Source organism: Oxyura jamaicensis, chromosome 4 (genome assembly GCF_011077185.1).
Source record: "Oxyura jamaicensis isolate SHBP4307 breed ruddy duck chromosome 4, BPBGC_Ojam_1.0, whole genome shotgun sequence".
NCBI classification, from domain to species: domain Eukaryota; kingdom Metazoa; phylum Chordata; class Aves; order Anseriformes; family Anatidae; genus Oxyura; species Oxyura jamaicensis.
Genome location: NC_048896.1, coordinates 54,531,963 through 54,559,931, shown reverse-complemented (window position 1 = coordinate 54,559,931; position 27,969 = coordinate 54,531,963). Strand labels below are relative to the sequence as shown.

At 38.9% G+C, this 27,969-nt stretch overlaps 1 protein-coding gene across 9 annotated transcripts in view; it reads right to left on the bottom strand.

Annotated features, from left to right (window-relative positions):
* ZNF827 (zinc finger protein 827) overlaps positions 1 to 27,969 on the bottom strand; it is a 159,141-nt gene that overhangs the window by 36,484 nt on the left and 94,688 nt on the right. For all 9 annotated transcript variants that reach the window (XR_004750140.1, XM_035323782.1, XM_035323776.1 and 6 more), the window contains 3 exons: positions 16,500 to 16,733; positions 2,151 to 2,399; positions 1,396 to 1,453 (listed from right to left, as the gene is read on the bottom strand). Coding sequence is in view for 8 of the 9 variants with exons in the window: in XM_035323782.1 (XP_035179673.1) it covers positions 1,396 to 1,453; positions 2,151 to 2,399; positions 16,500 to 16,733 (541 nt within the window). In the remaining variant the exon portion in view is untranslated. The remainder of the gene's footprint in view (positions 1 to 1,395; positions 1,454 to 2,150; positions 2,400 to 16,499; positions 16,734 to 27,969) is intronic.

The window sequence follows — 27,969 nt, the reverse complement described above, 5'->3', positions numbered from 1 at the left end:
TACCAACTATTTATCACTCCCTCTCTGCAATACACGCTGGATGGTTAATGAGAAGTTGGACAATATGTGCATTCATCTTTATATGTATCTCTCAGGCTTCTGTTTTTTTAAGAAGTAATGGGAAGGCTGTGCAGTCTCCACAACCCATAAATTCCCAAACTAGCAAATATGGAAAGCATTCACAATAACCAAAAGTTAAAAGCTCAATTTAATTCTCTTTCAACTCGTAACATCAAAAAGTCCCTAATGGGCATTTACTGAGTTGTTCAGTTTATTAAAAACAAATTTATTACAGTTACCATGAAAGAATGGGATGGGTCTACGAATTTAAGATCAACATATTTCAGAGATCTTTCCTTCTGTAAGTGAAATGCTTTTCAAATTCTGTCTAGACAAAGTTGTTCTAGTTAGCAGGCACTGTACACCCTGAGAACTTCTGCAGAAGGGGCTGCAGAGGCACAGAGGGTCTTATCCTATCTTTGAAGGGACTCTCCAGCATGTTTTCTCCAACCCATCTGCACTGACTAGAGAGCTTTCAGGTAGGAAATTAATGTATTCTTGCCCCAGGTGAGAGCTGAAGAAGTTATCAGAGATTTTAGATTTGGAAGCCAATTCCTGCCTACTCCTCACCATGGGCTACTAAGTTTTCAGCAATTTTAGCTGCCACTTATTACATAATAAGTTTGAATTTTCCCCTATGGACACCTCACTTTGCTGCTACCATATTTAAACAACCCGTGGGTTTGTTCCTAGCCAAAATACTGTAAAGTATATATTTCTTTAACAGCACATGCTATAATTGAATCATATTTTTATTTCTTGCATAATTTCACTTACTGTGTTAATGTGACTGTAATCTTGAACAAATGTTTCATTAGCATTGTCTCTTAGAGTTTGACTTTTAAAAATTCATCTCTAGAAGGCATTGAGAGGGTAGAAATACCAAACTGAAATTTTGTTCAAGAAATTCAGGCTTGACAGAAGACTGAATCACAACAACCCTTCTTAGGTTGGTCCATGTCTTAAAAATCCAGCTGCCAGCCTGTTCTTCCCTCAAGCACTGCACATAGTATGCAGTTTCTTTTGAGTTTCAGTTTTTTTTTTTGGGGGGGGGGGGGGGACGGGACACAAAATGACCCAAAAAATTTCTTAAAACCATGTGTGAAAACTTGATCAGAGGAGAACAGTCATTGTCACCCAAAGGCCCACGGACACTAAGAAATCGGACCTACAGGTGCGATTTTTCAAATATATGTTACATTGCTGCATGAAAATACGTTGCACTTGTAGTATCAGGTCACATTTGCAAGAGAGAGACACATCTGCATACCCAAGGCAAAATTATGCAATGCCATTTGCACTACAACTTTATAGATAACAACAGACTGTACTTACCTGGCTGTAGTTCTGATGGTGTTATCTTTATTGTGATTGTGCTCTTTGCTCACCTTTTCTGCAGAGGAACACACATTGTTATTATTATTTTTTTGTGATTAGCATATATCATATTTTCCCTATCAAGTTTTATCCAGTAGAACTATATCAATGCTTTCTGATAACAGCGTTATCCAGAGTAACTTAGGGCAAGTGACTACAACATGATTAGAGAACAGGCGTTTTTTAAAAAACACACCAATTTTTCTTAGCTTCATATTTCAGTGCTAGTGCTCCACATGCAGTGTGCACTACAAGCATTCATTAAACAGTGCTACAATCATTGCATTTATGTAGTAGCTGAGGTTCACCTTTGTTGTGAAATGGACAGAACGTTCCCAGGAACACTGTGCTGCAGCCACTGCCCGTTTATGTTGGGAACTACCATCTATAGGTTTCCATATACTCCCAAGCCTCGATCAACCAGTTGTCACTAATTATTTAATTAGCTTTCAAAAATACAGGAGTTGAACTCTGGCTTTTCCAATTCAGTTCAAATATTATGAACCTGACCTGGCTGTCACAGTGCTCTAAAGCATATGTTAACTATGGGGAACATTTGGCAAGACTTCTGCATTTCAAATGTGAGGGTAGAAGGGCTCTAATTCCTATCATGTTCCAGTTTTTAGTAATCTCACACATTCATAACACCTCGATGGTTATACACAATCTCTTTTTGTTCTTTAAATTCCATCAACTATTTCCACTGCTTTTACCTGATAACTGGAAGAGCAGCTCAGATGCCATCTTCACTGATATATCTTGGCTGAATAGATTTCTTTCTGGGAGCACACGACCTTCTGGTGCCTTCTGTATGTGTTCACTAATGTCTCGCCCTAATAAAGTGCTGTAGCCAACATTTTGGCTGGGTTGGCTGGGTGACACTGAAGCCTGTGAATCGTGAATGTCAACTTCCATTGGTTCTTCTTTTATTTTTACCATCTGGGTTTCCTTGTAACTCTCAGCTGCAAATATGTATTAAAAATAATAATTATTATTTAATTAGGTTACATTTTTTCTGAGCACTCAAAGCAGGAATCACAATTACAAAGTTATAATTTGTATACCACATAACTGCAAAATGGTAAGGGAAGCCAGTAGCTGACTGCTACAATATTCTTCTAGGGCTTGTAAATAGAAGAAATCTCTCTATTTATTTATTTATTTTAACTAGAGAGTAGAAAACTGTACATAGTGGTAAATAGAAGAATTACATCACTTTCTATGAACACAGGATCGTATCCCAGTTAGTGAAGCTTTTCTTTTCTTTATTAGCTGAAGTTACAACAACAAAGCAGCTCTTCAAAGGTGGGCACTAAAGCTGTCTTCTAAACTCTCCATTACTCTTTATCAGCAGAAGTACCAGCACAGACAATTAGAAATATTGATATAGGGATAGGGGTGGAAGAAGAAACCTGATCTGCTCCTCTTCTTCTCTCTTGATGAGAGGAGTATTCTGGGGCCTGCACTTTTTTAAAGCATGTTTTTCTAACAACCACTGCTATTCCCTCATATATTACAACACCCAATAACCTTAATCACTAGCTTCCATATGCCCATATCCTTCCCTCTCTGCCTTCTTCTCCAGTGTGCTAAGTCTAGCGAACAAAACCATAGTCTAGAAGCCAATTTGTAGTTCACATTGTACACTTGATATTCCCCAGGTGCTGCTAAATGCTCTCATTTGGTTGCAAGGTGATTATTTTTATTTCAGAAGAAAGCTCCGAAATAAGACTCCAAGGTAATTTGCCTACTACAGCCCCAAATACCTATACAGCCTTCTTGACTCAGACTTTCTGCTGTGAAAAGAGAAGTTGAAGACCTGTGTAATTTACTCTCAGTTTAGTTTCAGAGACAAATAATGATTTTTTTTTTCTAATGATCTTCTTTCAGAGAATTCCTGAAAGAACATGCATATCATGGCAGAACTCCCCAGACAGGTGTTGCCTCTGCTGTCTGGATGCTGACCAGACGCTTGGGAAACAGGCAGCCTGAGAAGACAGGCAATATGCCTGGGAGAAAATAAAGACAAGGAAATAAATAAATGCATGAACACAGTTGTATAGCAGAAGGGCCATTCAGGTGAGGAACCATTCCAACAAAATTGTATGATTCTGTTCAAAAAAATGTATAAGGGATTTATTATTTTTGCCTAAACCTGTATATGTACTTCTGCTACTAACCAAGATACTCAAAAGCTTATGGAAAATCTGCTTCTATTTAGTTATGATTAGCACATGCCCTAAAATGTAGCCTAGGTAACCTCCACAGCTGGAGTCAAGGGAAAGCACGAGTTTGAATTGCTCAGACTTCATGAGCCAAAGGACAAAAAAAGGCAAATCTAGCACCCAGGGAAAGAGGCATGGGTAGAGACACACTGCAGCACACTGAGCCAGAGAAGCACAGAGCTTAAATGTTGAGTGGATTAAGATTTGAGAGAGCAGCCTGGCCCCTGTCCAGACTGGGGGGACATGATCAAATCTATGACCGCAGGCCAGCACGTTAACTGGTGCGGACGATCTGGCCATCCCCGCACCATCAGGTCACTGATGAAGGCACTCTGTACTACAAGTTTCATCACATGGGAGGTTCCTTCTCAGATGTCTGATTTTACTACTCATAAGGATTTGAAATTAAAAATAAATAAAAGGACACCAGTTTGTAAGAAAAAAAAAATACAAACAGTATTTTCTATTAAACTTGTGTCAGAGAAAAAAGTGGGGAAAAAAAATCCACTAGCTTCACTTGAGAAATTAATCTGTTGCTACCCTCTTTGCCTTTTCCCCCTTCTCTAACTCACATATTAATATGTCAGCCTCACAGATTTTACTCTAAGTATGAATGTTTCTAATTACCCAACATTATGATGACACTTGGAGGCACCAAAACATGGTTTGGTCATCTCTGATAATGCCTTCAAGCTAGTCGGCTGGTTGGTGCCATCTTGTAGCCTCCAGCCAAGACGAACAGAATCCCTTCAGTATGCAGGCATACACCTTCCGTGTAAAATTGAACTGATGTGTTCCACTGAGTCCTTTTTCATTCCCCTGGCTTCTCCCTCTCCCCACATTCCTGTTGTCCTTAAGTGGAGAAAAAGTGGTTTTGCTGCTTGCAGCTCTTAAAATAAGAAAAATCGAAGCCAGGAGATAAAAGCTACTTGGATATGCTCCAAGAATGATTTACATGAAGTGCTTTCAGTCTTTTCTTATGACATTTCTTGACCTTTAAAAGAAACATATAAACATTGATAAAAATCTTTACCATCTATGATCCACCAGATACATTTCAGACTTTGGAAATTTTCAACTGAAGATGAATTAGAAATATTATTATATAATGCCTTTTTCCCCCCTGTTAAACAGACTTTTCTCTTTTTTCCCCAAGCTTCCATTAGCCTCTTATTATAAAGCCACAGAACATTGTATCTGTGTTGAAAAGTGCAAAAATAGTATGCTGTGCATTGAAACTGAACACAGGATGGCAAAGGAACGCATCAGGTAACACTGCCAATCAAAAGCTCAGGTAACTCCACAAACAAATGAGTTCTTCAGATGTCTGACAGACTGAGCTCTGTACCCAGCTGCCAAATTTAGGTTCAGAGTCAAGCTGACCTTTGCTGCTCTTTCTGCTTTTAAAATATTCTTTCTATTTCTGTTCCTGCCCCACGCAGTTTAATTCCCTGTCCTGCAAATGCTTTTCAGTCAGACAGACTGATACAACCCCAACTAAGGCAAGAGTTGGGCAATACCAATGACCTTCTCTCCTTCACAATCAGCTAACCATCAAATTGCCCTAACTAAATTCACATATTTGATAACTTCCTTTGACCTTTATCTTCCCAGCTGCACCTCTTTGACCTTGCAGATCATCCCTACCACATGTGAGTCCTGTCATAGTCCAATTCCCAAAATCAAACACACACAGATGACAGGGAGGGTGATAATGATAATTTTACAAAGCTAACCAAAGGGAAATACAGCCTGTCCCATGAGCAACAACCACATCACAAGCTGCAGGCAGAGAACCCAGGTATGCTAGATCTTGTGCTGAAGACAGGACCAGAATAAAGGTTATGGCCATGCACATCTCACAGTACAGACTGTCAAACTGGAACTTCTTGAAGATTATTTTCCCTTCTGTTCTTTGGGCAGTAAGGAGACAGCCCTTATTTCCTTACATAGGTATCTCACGTGGTCATAGTGTAGCTAAAGCTTTTAAAGTACACTGAAAGGTCTCTAGGTTCAAATAATTAAAATCATGATAGCTTTGGCTTTCTTCCCACTTCTGCATTTCTCCTTGAGTAGATGGACTAGGTTAAATAAACGGCAACGTATCAGAATACAAAGTTGGTATATGAGAGTAATTTCCTTCATCCCAGATTTTTATAAAAGTACAGGCATCTAATTCCTAACAAAAATCAGGGGATAACAATTCAAATAGCTTTAAAGTATCTGGACCATGATCTGGTCTGCTATTCATTTAAACGTGGTCTGCTATTCATTTAAAACTAACCTGGATGAAGGTCAGAACAACAGTACAGCATTGAACAGTGCTTCTCTGGCAGAAGATCAAGTAAATGACCTAATACACCTTTATTTTTTTTTATTTTTTTTCCCTACTGTTAATTTTGTCATGCAGAAGCAGCTTAACAAAATTAGAGAAAATTATTGCATACATGGATGTGCTATCATTAAGCCACAGAGATGCTCTTTGCAGAGCAGTCTACCTTTAAGCATCTGATTTAGAAAACCCTCAATGAACTTCATCCTATTCACATCAAGTGAGACAATTTTCCACATCAGATATGCAAAAATGCAGTATTGGATAGTCCTGCTCCAGGAAGAAGTAATTTTTTCCACAGCTTTCAAGTTCTCTGGCATTCGCAAGTGCAAGGAATTGCAAAGTAGCGGCACTTGTTTAAAACAAAACAAAACTAAACTAAACTAAACAAGAAAGCACAGAACAATACTTGTGCTACCTAAAAGCTCAGGGTATGGCATTCAGCCCTGAAGGCCTTACAATGTCACCTCAAGTATGTGCAGCAGCAAAAGTGGCTACGAAATTTACCCTTAGACAATGCCTCTCTGCAGCCTCAGACAGAGATTGCCAAGTTTTAGAAAGCTCATTCAAACTACTTCAGTCAGAAATCTGGGACTACCACAATCCAACACCTGTAACAGACATACGAAAATGGAAACAGGGACAAACAGAAAAATCATCTTTCCAAAGCAACCCACCACAAACTATATGATTTCGTTGCTTCAGCACCATCTTAAAATAGATAGGATTCTAATTAATAAATCCTCAGCTCACAGAAAACAATGCAAAAAATGGTACGTAAAGTAAGTGAGAACACAAACACTGGAGTTCCTTACGCATGTTCTGGAAACATTAACAAGAAGTTAGCAATGTCAAGACAAATACAACACATTTTTTACATTAAAAAGGGGGATAAAAAGAAGCACAACAAACTAGTAGACTTAAACCTATTCATTGCAAATAGAGATGCAAGGAAAAGATTTCACTTTTTGCTGTAGTTGCAGTTCCAGTTATCTTAAAACCAAATACACATCCTACAATGGTAAGAAAAATAACTGTTGGCACTTGTTTGACACTTCTCAATTCTAGATTTCCAGAGCACTTTAGAAGATGTGTTAACATAGTACTTATCTTACAAAATGAGAAACAGAAATGGCAAACTTTAAAATACACACCTGCTCAAGTTATGAGCGTTGCTGTTCATTTGCAAACGTGTATTTGCTGCACTGACATAAAACAACACGCATGACGAAACCTAATAATAGTACACCACGACTCAAAATACACTTGAAAAAGCATACTTTCCGAATCCTAAGCATTTTGCTTTGATTTGGTCTGCCTCCCAGTTGCAGAAGCAGTCTGGAACTCAGGAGGGACAACAGAGGACACTGCGACTGCTGCCAAACCTGCACTGCCAGGCAGATGTTGTCAGGGTATTTCCAGCCATCCTGGTCACTTGGCATACAAACTGACAAACCACATGCCATGAAGAGGCTTCAACATATACCATTCCCTGCGCCCCGGGAACATGATAACCAGGGAGGCTCTACAGTGCATTTCAGTAACTTCCCTGGTTTGGACAAGGGACCAGGGCTGTGGGATAAAATGTTGAGTGCACCTCACTGCAGGATACCTACAACCAGCGAGCCCCCGGCACTACATCTGACCTAATGAGATCACATTTCCCCCACGCAGAAGCCAGTAGTTAGGTTTATTTGTATACAAATACTATTTTGTACTCAAAAATGTGGACAAATAATCACTAGTCATTCCCTCCGAGTACTGTTCCTGACAACAGTATTTTTATTTCTGTCTAAGGGTTGGTTGGCCTACCCCAGTCTCCTAAAAGATTATAGAGCAAATCCTCTGGGAAGCCACTTCCAAGCCCGTGAAAGGCAGGACTGTGTCTGGGAAAAGCTAGCATTGATTTACCAATGGCAAATCATACCTGATAAACCCGATCACTTCCTGTGATGAAATGACTGGCTGTGAGGAAAAGGGAGAACAACAGATTGTTACCTTAACTTTGGCTAGGCCTTTAGCGTCATCATTAATAAATACCAGTATCGGCAAACTGGTAAGTATGGACTGGATAAGCAGACTGCAAGATGGGTGGAAGCATGGCTGGATCCCAGGGCTCAATGGGTTGTAGTCAGAGACAAAAAGTCTAACTGAGAGCCAGGGTCCTTCAGAGTGAACAGTGGGCCTGACTCTCCCCAGTGTCTGGCTATTGGCTTGGATGATGCACAGGAACACACTCCTAGCGAGCTCACAGGCAAACCCAAACTGGGAGAGTGGTGGAGGGCAGCACTGCTCTTCAGAGGAACCTCAACAGAGAAGAGAAATGGGCTGACAGGAACCTCAGGAAGCTCAAGAAAGGAAAACACTGAGAACTGCAATTAGAATAGCACAGAACATGAAAACAGGCTGGACAGTCACTAAATGGAGAGCTCCTTTGCCAAAAAGAACCTGGTGAACAAGTTATACACAGGTCAGCAATCTGCCCTTATGGCAACAAAGGCCAACTGTATTCTGGGCTGTATTACCAAACCTGTAGCCATTGGGTAGAGGAAGGTGATTCTTACCCTGTATTCTGCACTTATGAGACTGCATCTGGGGTACTGTGCCCAGTTTGGGGCTCCCCAGTACAGAATGCACACAGACATCCTTGAGCATGTTCAGCAGAGGACTACCAACATGGCTGGGGGGCAGCTGCAAGACCTAGGAGGAGAAGAGTGACAAGAACTGGATCTGTCCAGCCTTTAAGAGAACTACACTACAGAATCATTTTATTACTGTCTATGACTCTAAGGAATAAAGAGAAGTTATAAGAAGTTGGAGTTAAACTTCTCTCAGAAATGCACAGTGACAGTATGAGAGTCAACAGATACAAGTAGGAACTTGGGAAATTTTTTCCACATAAATGGAAGAAATCTTTCACCACCAGACTGGTCAAATACTGGCACACGTTCCCAAGGGATGCTTGGGCTCATCATTCTTGGACACATTCAAAACTTAACAAGACCCTGAGCAGCCTGGTATTATTGGACCTGCCTTGAGCAAGGGTTTGGATTAGATGAACTATGGAGGTCCTCTCTGATCTTAATTACTCCACGAATCATCAGCACCAGATCATTTCTGCTGCATCTTTATCTAGCAGCGTTTTCAAAACTTCCAAGCAAGGCAAAGCTACAGCATCCTGGGAAACATTTGATCTAGTGCTGCACTGGAAACTTTTCTTAATGTCCAGGATGAACCATTCAAGCTGCAGCTAGTAGCTACGGCCCCTCGTTTTACCACCTGCCACTACGCAGAAGAGTTTGACTCCACTGCTTTTCTAAGACAACTTCAAGTAGTTGCAGGCTGTGATTAGACCTGCCTTTAGTCTCTCGTTTGCCAGACTAAATAGGCCCAGTTTTCTCAATGCTTTACAGGTCATGAGCCCTAGAGCCTTAATTAGGTTAGCAGCCCTCCTCTAGACTCTCTACAATCTCTCAGCAGCCCTTTAAAACCACAGAGCCCCAGAATAGTACAGTATTCTCCTGCAGACTTCATCCAGCTCTAAATACAGGGCACATGCTAAGCATGCTCTTCTAATGCAGTACAGTATGTTTTTCACCTTATTTGAGATAAAAGTCAAAAGCAAGTGCACAGAATTATTAAAAAACCACAAGCCATATAGCAAATATTGCTTTCACTCATACAATAGCAGTCCAACTACTTTCCATTCCTGAAATCAAGTGCAACATTTTAAATAATTCCTGCTTCTCCTGGTCATTTAATTTAGAACCTCAGCCTATCACCAGAATTCTGAGATGTTCATATTTGCTGAAATGCCCATCAGCTTTACAAATCAACTTTATGAATCAACTTAGAAAAGAAAGTCTTTCCCATATGTCTTATAAATTGGACTCATGTACTAGTTTTCACAATCAAGCAGACAAGGGTAACTAGTGGGTCAATTTGTACCGACTTCAAAAGCTTTCAGTACGGAGAATCAGGCATTTTGTTATGCTAATTGTTCTGATTTGCTAGAAATAAACATGCCCTAAAACAGCTTAAATAAAACCTTAGAGGCAGGGAACAGTTGGCGAGCCTTGAAGGTTCTGCTACAGAGACACAACAAGTAACATCTGACGTTCCCTAGGGCACTGTGCTTGATGCTTTATTTTGCTAGTATTTTTTCAAGCTGCTGTTTCATATAAGACAATGTCAATGAGGCTTGAATCAATGCAACATGATCCTGCATTAAAAAAAGAACAAAAAATTCGATGATATTTGTTAAAGGAACTCAGAAATCCCATGCTATAGAATTTTTCAGCTAAAGGCTCAGTTTCACAGAAATGCAAACACACACAAAAAAAGAAAGAAAATTAAAGCAATAGACAAATTTGAAGTTGCAATATGCATCTGCTGGTCCTTCTGTTTGAGCAGTAGTAGTATGGTGCTTACTAGAAAGATCCTACTTGCAGAACACAGCCAACCCCTTAAATGTTCACAGAACATAAAAATAATTTGATGAAAAGTCTACACGTGCAGTGAATTGTTATTTTACAACATATCCAAATCTATGAAAGTGTCCCAGTTCAAGAAAACTCTAGTCTAGCATTTCTGCAGCAAGCTGTGCCTTCACAAAGAGCCTGGCTCCAGTTCTCTTGCCCTAACAAGCTGACTCTCCAAATCCACAGGGGACTGCAGGAGGCCACTCTGCAAGTACTGTGCATCTACAATCCTCCGCCAGACTGAAAAAATTAACGCAATCACTTAGGGTTGTGGCCACTCCTACCTGGCTGAACATCATCAAGGAACAGCAGTAAAGCTAAGGATCAGGGGCTTTGTTTGAACTCTTCAGGGATAGTTTCCTAATATAAATAAATTAATAAAAAACTAAACAAACAAACAAACAAAGAACACCAAAAGAACCACATTTGAACCACAGATATGATTTCTTATTATTCCAAAAGATGTAATCTTTTAAATTAACATGGTTTACATTAAATGTCAAGATTTCCCTGACATGAAATAATGGAAGACAATAGCACTGTAGCACTAGCTTAAAGTTATAGTAGAACATCTACTGAACTTGAAAAGCTAGGTGCTGTTATGAGGTACTTGCTTTTCTATAGACCTTTTTTGTTGAAAGCTGTATCTTTTTCTATACTATAATTAAACTAAAGCTTCACTCTTAACTATTAACAATGATTTTCACATTTCTGTTGGAAACACACAAAAAACTAGGCTAGCGGACTTCAATCTGTTGATGTGACTTGCCACGGCATCTCTCCAGCTCCCCTCAAAGAAAGTCTTATTTTGGGTCAGACACTTCTCCGCTTACTTTTTCAGGCTTCTGCAGAAGCACCTACTGCTGCCCAGAGCCTTCTAACAAGCCATTTAGAGACCAAGGAACAAAAGACTTCCCTGTATTTTCACTCCTGCTTCCATTATTAAGGCTCTCTAAGCAAGGATAAAAGTGCTCGACAGCTCCTCTGCAATCTAGGTACAGACATATCTTACAAAGTCCTGACAACAACTGTCCCCAAAGACTGCAGCCAAGATTCAGATAAGCACTTCCCAGAACAGTCCAAAAAGTTAGGAAAAAAAAAATATGTAAGAAGGCTAGTTTCTCTGCCACTCACTTCACCCCAAGAATGTAGTCATGTATATTTTCTTCATCATATTAACAATAAACCAACAGAACACCAACACAACCTGCTAAACCTGAAAGATTTTGTTACTACTAAGGATAACAGCTTACCAGCTACAGACTCCTTTTTGTTATTTCTGTTTCATGAGTCAAGCAGAAAGTTACCAAAGCCTTAAATGAGGTAACTCTGACACCAACTGTCCAGCCAACACAAGCATGGGTAGCACTACTATTTAATTAAAAAAAAATAAAATAAAATGATATTCTCATTTAGTTTATCTGGAAGTCTGTGCTCTTGTGACTGGAGTGGCTTTTGTACAAGCTAATTTAAAGCCTTCGCAGAAAGTCCTTCAGTATACTGTGCCCTGATACATGTTGGGTCATTTTTGGAATGGGAAGAGCACTGGCATGTTCTGGCCTTCATCTTATGCTAGAATCGAACAATCCATTTGTTTTCCCCTCTCTTCTTTTCCTTTTCCCCCCACTTTTCTTAATAGAACTTCTAACCCATGTGATTTCATTTTAGCCTAAAATATAGTATCAAACAAAATTAATTATGAGGCACCAAAGAAGAAATTAGTGTAAAAATTTTCAAGTAGATAAGGACTTAAAAAAATCAATCCACAACAAGCAGTTGTGCTGAAAGAGCTCTGAATTGTCATATAAATAGGTAATAATAAACAGAGTTGATCAAGGATGGCTTTGAAATCAATTGTATGCAATATTTTATTTCACAGTCTTGGCACGAGAAATAAGTATGCTCTAATTTAATCTGCTGATAACCCAGAATTATGATACATTGTTTATACTGGGAAATTGGTGTATTACAAGAAACACTGTATGACCTGAGGACTGAAGTACTAATAAAACAAAGGAACTGAATAGTACAAAGGTCATGGATATGCTACTGATAACAAGGATATCTGCAATACATAGGGAATTGATCCACTGCAAGAAGAACAAAAAGACCCAGGTTACTGCAGAAATGCAGAATGACTATACCTCACAAATAATATACAGATGAAATAAAGGCAAATGCGATTCCGACAACATTTCTTGGAAAGACAGGAGCTTACTAATGTTATAGTTCAAGGCACCAGGGTAAAATATTTATAAAACGCTCATACCTGGAATAGATTTTATACACCTCCAACAGTGCATTGCTTTTTGGACAAGAAGGGAAAGGAATACAGGCTTCTGAGACACAATACATGCCTAAAACATATGAGCGGCATGACTACTGCAACAGAAAACGATCTTTTAAACAACAACAATGGCATGCAAATGCAAAATTTATTTTAAATTTCAGTCTCCTCTGAAGCCTACCTTTCCTCTTTTGAGAATTTTGAGAATTAAATTAGTTGTTCCATAAAAGAGAATGGGTAAGAATGTAGAAAACTGGTTCAGGTGTATTTGAAATACATTATTTCAATTTCTTTTAAGTGATTGATTCTATGCAATGTTTAATAGGAAATGAAAATCTTGCATGCATGGCACCCTTCCCAGGCTGAGATGAGAGCAATTTGCCCCAGTCTAGTAGTTCCTCAAATCTGTTTGGTTACCATTGTATCGCATCTCAGTGAAAACTTAGTAACGGGCTGCACTCACAGCTCACCTTTGTACATTTGTGTAAGACATTGCAGTCATTCCACATTCTGTAAAATGTGGGTTGAAGGTCTGTACTTAAGCTGGAACTGCTAACCCACAAACACCATTTCTTTCAAATGGGTGTTCCACTTGTTTTCAAACTCCAGATCAGTTGTTACAGTTTTGTTTTGCCTATCTAGATGGAAATGAGTTCCACCTAGACATGCCCTGGATTGACATTAGCCTTCCTAGTTTGAAAAATCCTTTAGAAGAAGCATTCAAAATGTGAGGTCTTGATTAGTTATCAAGCTTATGAATTGTGATGTAGGAGATCTGAATTCAAGTGGAATGCAGTGGAGAAAACTCAAATAAAAGGGCATAATATCTCCAGATAAGGTCCAATTCCCCTGAAGTAATATCCAGGATAAGGGCCTGACCTTAAGCACTGGCTGCCTGCTGCTACAAGCATGCAAGTGTCCTGACAGCTTTTTAGCTTTCAGAGAAAAGAGAGTGAAGTAGAACTAAAATACAGACAGCTGTATGTGTGATTTTTTACCCATTTATGTACATCTATATCCACAAAGACGACTAGTAAATGTTCTATTAATATTCTATTTCAATAAAATATGTTTATTCTTCTAAGTTTTTCCTAGTTTTAGAGTGATTTCTGAGTGGCTGGCAAGTCTCTGCATTATATTCTCAAGGCACAGGTGATTTACAAATGAGTCTCTCTTACAGTATCTACCAGCCCAAACTAGGGTCCAGAGCCAGAAAGGCCTTCCACTAAACTGCACAAGCTCAATTAAGAGCCAGCACAACAGCATATCTGTTTGGGAAAGAAGATTTTCCAGTGAAAAATATAAGCCAATGCATCCTACACATGAAAGGATACAGCAAGGTATGTGCCTAAATCCCAAGGGGCTTCCATGAGGCTGCAACAGTCGGCAATATTATTGCAAGGGGTAACAGAAACATGTATGGCAGGAATGCAGAAAGCAAAGTACTATTTGTGTCGGAAATCCTGTGCCTAGTTTGTATGCAGTCCAAGTTTTCTTAATTAGTAGTATGTAGAAGAAAGTGAAAATAACAAGGCAAGGATGTAATCCATTCAGTCTTTACCAAGACCATATAGAGTCCAGAAGGACCTGACTTAAACCCAATTATACAACACATCAAGTCTAATAAGTGTACTTGACTGAAGATTTCCCACAGACATTAGAACATCCAGACATTCACTCCCTTCATTTTTTTTTCCTCTTACTGAAAGAATCAGGAAAAAGGAGGAAGTTTGTTCTTGTTTTCACTTTGTTCTGACAAAGTGGTATAGTTGTTTAAACTATAATCACTGATCTACAACACTGAAAGCAAAGTGCACAACTGCTTACAATAATCTAGGAAGTCAACAGCAATCTCAGAATATCTTACCAGATAAAGTAAACAAGTTAAAAACAAACACTAAAGAGATTATTGATCTTAGATTTCCCTCTTACGTTTGTCTTACATTAAACTGTATGTTAGCATTTTTCCTCTTTACACTTTCTGTCTTAGATGGTAATTCAGAAAAGCGCAAGTTGGAAACAGCACAAGAAATAAACTTGGTATAACCCCACCCACTGGCTGATTCAGGAATGTCAACTGCAGCAATACTAAATCCTAAGTAAATCTGCACCACTCAATCCACTGATTAACCGCTGTCAGCAAAAACTGTGCAATCACCAAGAAATCATAAATATATGTATAAATATTATATTAGTGTACTTCTTACTGGAACCTTTAAACACTGGGGTTTCCCAGCATAAGTGACTGAAGACTTGCTCAAGATTTCCTACATGCCAGATTTCACCTACATGAATAGACATTTAAGTCACTAATGCTCTAACACAATGAAGGCTGTAATAGAACTATTTAAAAACAGCCTACTAGTACTGAATTCAACATTCACAATAAAGAACTCTCGTGTCTCTGAAGCACTTGAAAAATCATTAAGTTACGGGGCTCTTTCTTTATGCAAAAGGTTATATACATTTATATGAACCAAGAAAAATAAAGTCACTGTTAAACATTCATTGGGCCATAAAGTTCTGTTACGAGAACATCTTACTTGAACCAAATACCAACAGCAACAGTGAACTTTATCTTTAACAAGATATTTGTTATTTGAGAGCCCGAAAAATTGGGAAACGTCTTCTGTGATCAACTTTTAATACTTGGGATGCACATTTTGCACCATCAACACCGAGGCCTGAAAATCAATGATTCAAAATTCCTCCGTAAATTAAAATGTGCAGGTACAAACAGGAGTGAACTAATTACTTTAGAATACTTGAGGGAAGATCCTAGTGAGCTGAAGTTTTTCCGATAGATTTGGCAGGGATCTCAGAAACTGGTGAACTTGTGTTTCCAATGGCACCTCTTGTTTGACCCCTCCACCCCCCCCAAAAAGCCTTGTCCAGTTTTGGAGAAGACTTAAAAGCTAGTTGATCCAGTTTAAGTGGGGAAGTATGAAACCTAGGCTCCCAGACCAACTTTTGTTTCTCACTCATAAAAATTTAAGCATATTAGAAGTTCAAATCCTTTTTATCATTCACTTAAATCCTGTTCCCAGCAGGGAGAACTCAAACTTTTAACTTTCCCTAAAGTTAAACATCAACTCTGACAGCTAGACAAAGCATAATTAGCAGAACATACATTTTATTTGGCTCCCTCCAGACCTAACAGTATTTGTGGGTATACACATGCATACTGTCCAACTGTCTGAAAGGCAATGTAGGCAAATTCAAGTGTTCAACAGCAGTAAGGCAGCTCAGTTTACCTTCTTTTTTTTTTTTTTTTTTCTTAAAAAAACAGCCAGTATTACAATTCTGAATACAATATATTGTCAGGAAAAAAAAATATAAAAAGCTTTAAAAGCATTTTTGAAGTTTTATCAGGTACAGTTCAGTACAGACATATTTTTATGATGTTAATGAAATGACAGATATGAATACATTGATATAAAAATGTTTTGGTACATTTAAAAAATAACAGTATCTAAAAGCTTTAAGGTTTCATTTCTTTTGACTTGTTCCGTAGTCATTAATTTGAAGACCAGTGAAATTTGTGCAGAACACAGATAATTAGATACTACAGTGACAGAACAAACTGAGATGTCTTATGTATATGAATTTGTGTAGAGAGACATTTTCATTTGTTCCTTTACTTCCTACTAAAGCTTCGTTACCCTCCTTCTGCAAGGTAACCTTGTTAGCATACTTGAAAAAATATTAAGTTGAATAATATTAAATAAGGTATCTACCTGAGAGCTTCATGAGGAGCTCAGATGCTGCCTTGACTGAAATGTCCTGCCTCATCACATTTGTCTGTGGTTCTTGTGGCTTGAGTTTCTCCTCAGGGACACTGGGATCTGAGGTTTCAGATTCCTGGCTGAACACATAGTTGGACTGAGACAAGGTTGAACTTGCAGCTTCTTCATCCTTAGGCTCATCTTTCACTTTAAACTTTGGAGTCAAGGGCTCTTTTTGATTTGCAGCTGTCAAGAGAAGGAAAAAGGTAAACTTAATGAGGTGTGTAATACAGAATCATAGAACAGCTAGTAACAGTACGAAACCACAACCTGAAAAATGCTAGAGCAGGTATTGGAAGCAAGAATGTCAAACAGTATTCAAAGATGCTTCAAGAGGTAAACAACCATCTGCTTCTTCTGTACCCAGGGACAGTTTGGAATCACAAAAACTGCATCTAACCAGAGCTCATGAAAACATCCTACTTCTCTTTCTTCTTTTGTCCATACTCCAACTACAAAGCATCCCACAAGGTCATTGGTTTGCATGTCTCCCATACGTTTGATGGAAGTTTATAATACCATGTCACATAAGGGCAGATTTGACAAAGTCCATGGGTACTACATAGTGAATTCTTAAGAGCATGAAAAAAGAGGCAAGAGATGGAGAGTAGAAAGACTGGAAAACTAAGAGGGGTGTACATAGATAAACTGCAAATTCCTAGGTCCTAAAAGTTGGTATTAGTTAAGAAAGAACAGAGGGATGTTTATTAGATAACTCTGTATTGGTAGGTATTATTAGAGCACTGTTGCAGGTTCTATATCCATAAAAAAAAGGCAAGTATAAAATAATCCTTTCAAATACCCCACATAAGCTGCTACACAGCCTCAGAGAAGGACACAAACTTCGGTGCTGTTTAAAATCAGCACCCTGAACCCTGCTGTTCTTGAATGGTCTTTCAGATACTACTAGACAGCAATGGATCCTTTGCGCTACATTTAGTTGAAGGGATAAAACCAAGAACACTTCTTAAACAATACTTCCAAAACTATGCAATATAATTTCATCAACAGACTGAATGACTAACAGGAGGCTAAAGAAATCAAACTATTTTTGATCAGCTTTAATTCTTTAGTTTTGACCAAAAAGAGATATTTCCTTTCCTGACAGTTGTTACCGTTTTTTTCCTTGTTCATAATTCCACCTTAAACGCACAGTAACACACGGTAGATGACTCCTTCAGTACCCCAAAGCTTGATGAGTTTACATCTTTCTCACCTCTCTAAACCTTTGTCTGCACAAATATGAAAGAAAGAGCCCCATTTTGTTCTCTAAGCTCTCTCACCACTTACCTCACTACCTGTCGTTCCTCTCCCATGTATCTTCCTCCTTCCATATGACATTCACCCATCCACCCTCACGACCCTTACGGATGAGCTTAGCCCTTGTGAGAGGGAAGCATCCCACAACACTTTTTACTGGACAGTAGGGCATTAGAAGTCAATATGCATTAACTGCTGGAGGGAGCTGTTTGTTTTACAAACCCATGGCAAGAACAGTAAAAGCTGAGGAAATGGCATACTAGAGGGACAGTAACATTCAATTGAAGGTGCAGGATACTGACAGGTCAAATCAACACAAATTATGGGAAAGTTCACTGGCTTAAGCCCTTAGTCTACTTCCTCCTCCACTTCACTGCTTCCTACCAACTCTCTGGCTCCTCACTGTCCTGGCTTATTTCCCAAGATACTCTCCTCAGTCATTCCTCCAAAATCTGACTCCTGGAACATGTGAATCCCTGCAGGCCACTGAAGTGCTCCCCATCTCCCAGAGACCTCAGTCCCAAAGTATGGAGCACAATTGCTGTCTTTCTTGCAAACAGTCAGTTCCATTTGCTTATGTGTTCATTTTCTTATGGATCAGTGTCCTTTTTTTTTTTTTTCTTTTTTTTTTTCCCCAAAGCAACTGTTTTACCCTGTAACACAATATTTACATCTCTCCCATTTATGTTCCAGACTCATTTGATCAGGCTTCTGATGATATATATTTTTGCCATTTATGGCTGGGAAGCTATTACCAATGGACAAGATTAAAGGAAATGGCACAAACTGTATACACATATTCAGTCCATACACACTCACTGGGACTATTCACTATTTCAGAAATGAGATCAGTTTATGCATGTAGTTTTTAGTATGGACTACAAGCACTTAGGAACTAAGTGCTTTTATGAACTATAAGCACTTTTACCGGTATTAGGAATTACTTTTTTCCTGTTTTAAAAAATAGCAAAAGCAGAGATATGAAACATTAAAGTATGTTTTAATTCACCAAAATACAGATTAGACTCCCAAATCAATCTTAACTTTACCAAGGTACTCACAAAAAAATCCACCTGCCTTCTATATCTTCTTTCTAGCTCAGTCTGTTCTGGGGTTTGACCTGAAGTTGATCTTTTGGTTTTCACCAAACAATAAAATAAAAGTCTTTCCCCCTTTAAAATAAGCCACTCTCGCTGCTGCAGATATGAAAAATGCCTCCACCAGGAGCAGAGTGCAACTGGTACAGAGATTTCTTCATGAACTTTCAGAGAACCTGGAGAAAATTCTTTTGAATGTGTTCATTTCAAGAATGCATTAATTCAAATTGTTCCAGAAAATAAAGGAAATATGAGTCTGAGTGAAGAGGTAAAGAAGACCCACTGAGAACAATCATTAATATGTGCAGCCTGCTATGTTTCTGCCCATGAAATGAACCAGGTAGAGGAAGCATTAAGGACCAGGTCAGCAGGCAACTTTACCATGTAAAATACAGAGGTGATACTGAACTGACATACATAGGTCAGCGTGTTTGCAACCTTTCACCATAGTCCACCAAAAACCATGTTAAGATCAAAGCAAAAACATCTACACTCAAGCAGAACGACTGTAACTAAATTTATACAGTATCACAGCCTTAAGCTAGGAACTTTTATTCAGAATTAGGCCTTAGTCAACAGTAACAGAGGCCTTATGGGATCCCCTGCCACCAGAAGAGGGAGTAGCACAAGGATCAGCGTGGGCACTTTTGGAAAAAATTAACGTTTATTAAACCCTCTTTATCACAGAGCCAAAACTTGAGGGACAATCTGACCCCACCAAGGGCAGCTGTCAAGTGGTACCTCTATGCCGTTCATCCCAGGGCTATTCTCTAGCTCTGCTGAGATGAAGTCAAACTCCAGCAGCTCAGAGAACCAACATGTCAAGGTAGGCCATGCCAGAGCTTAAACAGAGACACACCCAAAATAATGTTGAAATTCCTTTCAAAATTCCTTTCCCACCTCTGGCTCTCCCCTTCTTTCCCTAGGCCACGTTAGCTCTCCTACTTTGGCAGCTTGTGCTATGAGCCACTGCTCTCTCACACTTTGAGCCACCACCCAGGATACCAATGCAAAACCTACCTTGACAACAAATCGACCGGCATAACATTAGTCATAGCCCAAATGAGCTCTTCACAATCTGTACACTCATTTTGTCCCTGTATGTCTATCAGACCTCACCTATGAGAAACATAAAATGGAATCAAGGTCCCACAGCCCAAAGAAGTCTTGACAATGGGCATTTGGTACTATCATGTGAGAGGAAAAAAGAAATCCATGACTAATATTCTTATCTATGTAGGTGGTTCTGCCCACTTTAGTTACTTTGCTTTGGACCAGATAGTCCAAAGATAGAATTAATAAACTAGGAAAGAGGTAGATTTTTGTTTTGTTAACTGTCAGCACATTCCTTTAACTGACCACACTTTGCAAAAACCAAGCATCTTAATCATAGACAAATCCCAAAAAACAGGTATATTTACCTCACTTTTCTTTCCCAGGAAAACAAAAACAAAATCAGACAACTACTAGGTCTGTTTCAACACTATTGCTTCAATTAGAGGGGCTTTTGCTCTGGCTTTTGCTCTTTCTTGAAACATGTTAAAGCAGATTCCAATGTAAATGAAACCTAAAGAGACGGACTAATAAAAAAGGGGGGAGATTGTCCAGTCTATCAGATCCATACATTAAAACTAGAGACAAAAAAAGGGTCACGTTTTCTAACAAATGCATAATAGCCCTTATGACGCATCCACTAGTTATATTAGAGAACAATAAATAGATCTAAGGAAAATAATTGCAAATAAAGGAAATAAAAGTTGACTAAGACCAATTAAAAGCAAACAAACAAACAAAAAAACCCTAAGACTGAAAGACCTTTAAAAAAAAAAATTGAACTAGACAAGGATTAAAGAGATGATGCTGAAGTCTATTAAAGTATTTTTGAACTAGAAAATTATTACTCCCCAGAAGGAGTAACATTTTCTATCTACATACAAAAATAGATACACGTACATATACTTAATTTCTAGTTAACTTACATTCATCCTGAATTGCAATGAGAACAGACTGAAGGATGTGTTGCCTGCGGACTGAATCCAAAAAAAAAACAGCAATTTAATTTAGAAATACACAGTGAGGGAGGGGGGAACAACACTGAAAACCCAACCAACAGGCAGCAGTCTCTCAAGCAGGGTTGATACTTCTACATTCATTCCATTCCATACCCAGGAAAAATAAATCAAAGAAGATTCCAAATTGCCAGTTTTTATCTTCCTGGAAACTAGGATCATTTGATCCATTTGGCAAAAGTAGATCAAAGTTTTAACACTTTTCTCAAACTGCCAAGTGCCACAAGAAAAGCCTTGGGCATCTGCCACTAATCTGAAATGCTCTGATAAGAGCTGCTAACGGCATCAGTCCACTCACCAAGGATTTCTGAATGCTCAAAATGTTTTAATTGAGAAAGGAAAAATGGGCTGATTGCTTCAGCCAAGTTCAGTTACAAGTTGCAAACAGCAAGGAGTTGGTCACCTTGTTTGTCTGAGCAAAGAACATGCCCCCCCCGGGGGGGGGGGAATCCACAACAAAAATGCCCCCACAAAAGAGGAGGCCATGACAAAAAACATTGACTGTCTGGGTCTGCTGAAAATATCTCATGCCACCGTACACTGCTGCACCATCACAGTGATCCTCGACTACTGAGACAAGATGAGAGAGAGCAGGGCACTCATGCCCTGAGGGAAAAGGGGAAAGTCAGGACAGGTTCCCAAATGCACTGCAAATGGAACTGATCTCCTTGAGACCTTTTTGATTCTCTTCAGACCCACCTTGAAAGAGAACCATAGCATGACTTCTACCTCAGGAAGAAAGAACAGTATTTTAGCCAGGTCCCACTGGAGCTAGTGCATCTGAATGATGCAGCGAGACTTCTGTTCCGGGGGCGAGCTCTGAGCCATGGTGGTTTAAAGAAGCCAAGGACCTTCAATAGCTTCAAAAGACATTTCCCTGAATCTGGACATCATCCTCCTGAAGGCATCTGTGGTCAATAAAGGTTCTGACTTGAGTCTTCTACTATTTTCACTCTAATAATTGAAATGCACAGGTAGGTATTGGCATTCCGCATGGAGACTATGTCTTATGTTTGAGGATACTCAAGAACTGAGTAAGAGGTACAAATGCTGCAGAAGAAGCCACCAGTGGCTCTTGCAAGAAACATTTATACAATTGGAATCTGTTGGAGAATCTCCAGACTAAGATCCAATTGGGCTGATAAATCATGTTCAACTTACTATACACAGAGGCTGCCTACACCAGAAGTGGCCCCAAAAGGAGAAATACTGTTCTTCTAGCAGGACAATCTTGCTGGTCTCTCATTTCTTTTTAGTGCTTCCTGCCCTGGAGTACTGACCTGTCCAAGAGCACGTCATTTTACTTACCCTTCCTGGGAGTGCTAACTCAATTTGATCTTCTTTTCAAAGCCCTTTACTCTGCCCTCAGCGAAATAAACTAACATATAGGACTGCAAAGAAGAGGATGGGATGAGAAGCTACTTACGGCTCAATGACACTTGGCATTAAAACACTGTTTTTTTGTTGTTGTTGTTTGTTTGTTTTTTATCAAAGCAGTGGAATGGCAGAATAGATGAACACGAGAACTATGATAGTGCCAAGACTTGCCACCTCAGGGCTTCCAGAGACCGCTTAAAATATGAGGTCTTCCAAATTATCTTGATTAAATATGTTGCAACTGTGTAAGCAGTGGTCTAGAAAAGGTTGCTAATTATCTTGATCTTCTCTAAAGCTGCTTTGCATTTAAGAACCTGTAGTTAAACAAAATAAGACAACACCAGAGAGTGATGAGTCTTGTTACTCTCCTCTCAGAATTTTACAACATCCTAGTCCAACAGGAACAGAGGGGATTTGGCAAATTGCTACAGCACCTGGAAGATCAGACATGTCCCCATACCCCAAGATGTCTGGTATACAGCCAACTTCCCACCTGCTGAACAAAATTCTAACATCTACTAAGACCATGTTCTCCTTTCTAGGTAAAAATCAAAACAACAGTAGACTAGGTAAACTTCTGGGGAGCAGAAGAAACGAAGGGGAAAATTTGCAAAATTTTGAAAAAAAAAAAAAAAAAAGCAAAAATTGTTGCTTATAGGAAGGAATTACTTGGAGTATGGAAATTTCTTTACACAGGAACAGAGAAAGAGAGATGTGCCACCAGAATGACCTTTATAATTGTTTACAAAACAAACAAACAAACAAACAAAACAAATAATCGGAGATGATTGAACAAACAATGTCCTCAATTCCTGTTTTGGATAGCTCTGACAGAATGGCTCATAAGCTAGGACTTCTGCCCAAAGTAACGGTGTAATCAGGGAAGCAAGAGACATCAGTCTAGCTGTTCCTAAATATAACAGTTTCTGTAGATATTAAAACAAAGTTGTACGTACAGAGATGGTTCAGAATCATATTTATGTCTTCTTTTAAGCTGTATTGGGCTGAGTAAACAAAAAAGCAATTTGTTATATTACATTTTAAACAACTGAATTAGAGCAGAGTCTACACTGCTTTATCTTGCTAAACTCTATTTCTACAAGTTATAAAATATGACGCATATGATTTTAAGAATACCAGGAAAGTCTTGGACATAAGACTAAAAATTGCTGAAAAGGGATGAGAAGGGTGGTGGCGTATCAGTGGCAAAGATTTGCACAAGTTTTCATTACCTGTACTATTGTACTTTTTTAGTTTTATTTTAAATTAAAGGTTCATAAAGAAATTATGAAAATGTGATTCTGGAGAGACACTTCAAAGAGATCTTGATGACATCAGGGGGTATTTACACTGACGGCAGCATTATGGAATTCACAGTACTCTTAAATTAAGGATATGGCTGAATAATTGCCAGCCCTGTCCGCTTATGTATTCCAATTGAAAATTTACATTCTGGCATAAACTATGAATCCTAAATATAGACAGCATGGTCTTTTCTTTGGAACCTACTACACAAATGCATCAATTATGACAACTTAATTGGACATGCTTTTATTTTATTAAAAATAGCTGCTCAAACAGTCTTCAAGCCAGCCAGTTCAGTACTGTCAACGGCAAGTGCTGCAACATTTCAAGTTACTTGTGCTACCTTTAAGGAATGCAGTACTTTTCAAAAGGCAAACAGAATGGGTAAGCTAAGCGGTTACTTAGCTTATCTACTAGTGTTTTGTGTGTAGCTGTCTGATGATTTACAATTTTGTTACTCCATTAATGGAATCAGCTCAGGAAACATGAATGCAAAGCCCAAGTTCTTTGGACAGTCACCAAAATCCCACAGTGGCATTACTTTCCAAAATCTAAATTGGACTCCTCGCACGGCAGTGATGGGGAGAAAGCACTGTTTCTCTTTGTTTAACATGGCCAGCCCCAAACACTCAGCATGCTTGTTATCCCTCCTTCCCCCTTTCTGTATTAAAGTTTTTCCATGCAAGTAACCTGGGGAACATAAAAAGAACTGCAGAAGCAAAGCACACACAACGTCAGAAGATGAAGAGAGATGCTTTCTAGAGTAATGCACTTGGTGAACAGAGAAGTCGGGGAGGGAGGCCAGGAATGAAGTATGCTTTACAATTACTATTTCCACACAGAATTCCTTTGGGATCAGTAGTGCAGGAATCCCATTCATTTTGATGGGTTTCATTTATTTTCGAATGTTATGAAAAGTAACTGCTGCGCACAACATAGGCACAGTAATAACTTCACTAGAGCACAGTGGCCGTGGTAATTTGGATCATTGTGAAAGCCATGTTTTATTACAGAAGAAAACAAGCCTTAGAACTGGGTGGAAGGGCATCAGAATTTAAAGAGATGTTTTGTATAATGTCTACCACTGAAATTTTTAAAACAGGAAAAGCAAATACTGTGCAAATTACGATACGAATGCAGTGACAAAGAATTAGTGGAGTGGGGGAACAAAACATCCTGGCAAAGCACTGATCCAGCAAACTGTTTGGGCAACTTAAAGCATACAGGCAATCCCACTGAAAATAAGAGGGGAGAAGTCTGAAGGTAAAAATAGACCCATGCTTAAATATTCTTCTAGGGTAAGGTTATATGTTAAGAGTCTTCAGCTAATATTCTTTATAAACAATAATCCTTCTGAAGTTAAATGAAATTTCAGAGCATCCTTTTATATCACTATGAATTTAAAAACGTATCCTACCTTAAAGTAGGACCTAGAGAATGGAATTTGCAAAAGATTTTGATGTTTGTTCCTATTCCCAGGTTAACATTTCGTGATTTGCATGCATCTAAAAATATTTGTGGCAACCAATGTCATTGAATGACACAAAAATTAGGATTGAAAGGATCTCTGAAGGTCACCTACAAAAGCATTGCTCTACCTCTTTGAATCTGAAGACCCCCAAAGTCTTTCTGAATTAAAATTCAGAAACCATTTTGAGCCCTATCATCTCAGTTCATTTATGAACAACTCAAAATCAGGTCCAACTTTGAACATCTGTAATTTCCCCCCGCCTTTGCTACTCTACAGCTTGCTACTTGTTGTTCAGCTGGAGTTTCCTGTAACTGCTTCTGCTGTTGTATGGTTCACTGACCAAGACACATGTATCTAGTGCATCCTACTGCCTGATATGTGATCAACCATATCTGACAGGCAGCTATCTGTTTTTTTTAAAAATCTCCAGTGGTAGAGATGCTCCAATCTCTCCAGCCAATTAGAAGTTTAAAAACTTCAACTTCGGGAAAGATTTTCCTAATGCTAGCTTAAAACCTAAAGCAATAGATAGGAGTGTTATTGTTTGTCCTAATCATCATGAATCAACGTCAGATTATTCACCCCCTAAACATTTTAATGCATTAAATGTGTATTAGCGACTCTCTTAGTCTTCTCTATAGGTTTCACAACCTCACTCCTTTTCATGCATCCTCACTAGAAATGTTTTCTCAACCTCCAGTCAATTCTGCTGCTCTCCTTTGAAGTCCTCCCAACTATCCATGCTCTTCATGAACTACAATGCCAAAAACTTGGACTTTACCAAGTCGAAGAAGAGCAGGATTGCCTTCCCGTTCTTTGGGGCCGTTTCTCCCTTATACATCCCAGTACAATGACTGCCATTCTCGCAACGGTATGATGTTATTAACTCCTGTTCCTTTCCTACCGAACTGTTACCTAGCTGCTGTTCCTGATTTTCTGTTTGTGCAACTGCCTGTTGAATAGCTGCACATTTCTCCCTGATCCCTTTTCAAGGCAACCCTTGTCTTTGGCCTGCAAGCTACTCTCAGTGTACTGTTTTCCAGCCACCTGATACCCACTTCATCTGGACTAGAGAAGTACTGCATTACGCAATCAGAAATAATATCGAGTTAAGATTATATACATGTTTATGAATATTCAATTTCAAAAGTGATGATAGTTAATAACCACCAATTTGGTACCATCTTCCACCCCAGATGCAGTAGTTAAGCTTCTCCTCTGAGATGTTACTGGAGAACGCAACTCTTGAGTGTGAAGGGAGGCAAGAATGCCTCTGGGTCAAACACTTGGAAAAAGAAGAGGCTGAAACTGCCCAGAAATGAAAACCAACAGGCCCTGAGGCTTCCCATGAAACTGGAGACGCAGAAACTGAAACTAACAAAGAAGAGGAGGAGCAATAAACATTGGCAAGCAAAAATAAATGTTCATTTAAGCCATCAATATTCAATAAGAATAAATGCCAAATTCTAAAAGCTTAGATATCTATCTACTGCTTCTCTCTTAGCCACAAGGCCTGTCAGAGAAGAAAATTAGATTGTTTTGACATAATTTGGTCTCGACAAATCTGTGTTGGCTGTTACAATTGGCATATACAGTTTGAGATGTCAAAAGATTTATATCACTGAAAAGGTAAGGCCAATAATTGAAGTACTGATGGGCCTAAGAGGAGAGTGTCATAATAAGGAAATCACTCAAAGGAACTTGGTTCAGCACAGCAAGCAGCCAAAAAATGCAGCTATTGCTTAGCCAACCTGTTTAAAGAGAATTTCTTTTACTTATTTTCTAAATTTATGCATGTGGTGTGCAGGAAAGCACAAGCTAAATGTATATAACACAATACAAATCTCAGGATAAAAGAAATTCCATTCCTTTGAACATTGCTCTCCTTGTGTAGTAAACTTGGTGACTGGCAGTACATTTTCATCCAAATATGCACACATACAAAATTACAGATACATCTCACTCCCCCAGTGACTTTATAACTTGTTGCTAGGTAACAGTGCATACAAGTCAGGTTTCAAGACCTTTAGTAAGTCACCATAAAATAACTGCATAGGCCTTTTGCATGAATAATGTACATTTGTATCCTTTTTCTCATGCCAATAGATCAGACACTGAAAACATGACCAGCTGCCAAACTGTAAACAGCTCCCCATCAACAGCTACATGAAAAACAACACATCAAAATGTTGCATGCTTTTTCAGCAGAGCTCTCCTGCTTTCTGCTCTCATTCTTGCTACCTGCATCCTCCACGAGCACTACCATCCACAGGTCAGTACAGCCAATGCACTGAGCTACGGGGTGTACAATACAAATTTAAGAGAGACGTCAGAATGACAACATATACAGGACAGCTGTCAGACATCAAAAATGGATTTTGTATAGAGTTCAAATTCAAAACTCAATTAAACAATGTACAGATGTAACAGGCTTATCTTTGCTCATTTTTTCTTGGTCATGCTGGGCAGATGAGGACAGTGAACCTTTCCACAATAAAAGGCTGCTGTTTCACCTAGGCAGGGGTCATTAGGTCAGAGCTACTTTCCTACTTTACCTGACAATGAAATTTACCGAAATGCAACTTAGATTCCATCTAAAGGAAAAAGATGACCAATTATTCTGTATTGAAAAGGGTATCTTCTACCTCCAAAGCCTAAAATTTACAACACAGACTGTCTTCTCCTCGTGAAACACAAGTTCCTCCAGTGACGTTTTTCCTGACTTCTTTCTCTTTAAGAATTAAAGTCCAATTTTGAAAACATTTATAGAACAAACTCCTAGCATGTCCACAGCTCTGAAATGTTCAGTCAAATCAATAAGAAAGCACATAAAATAATAGATT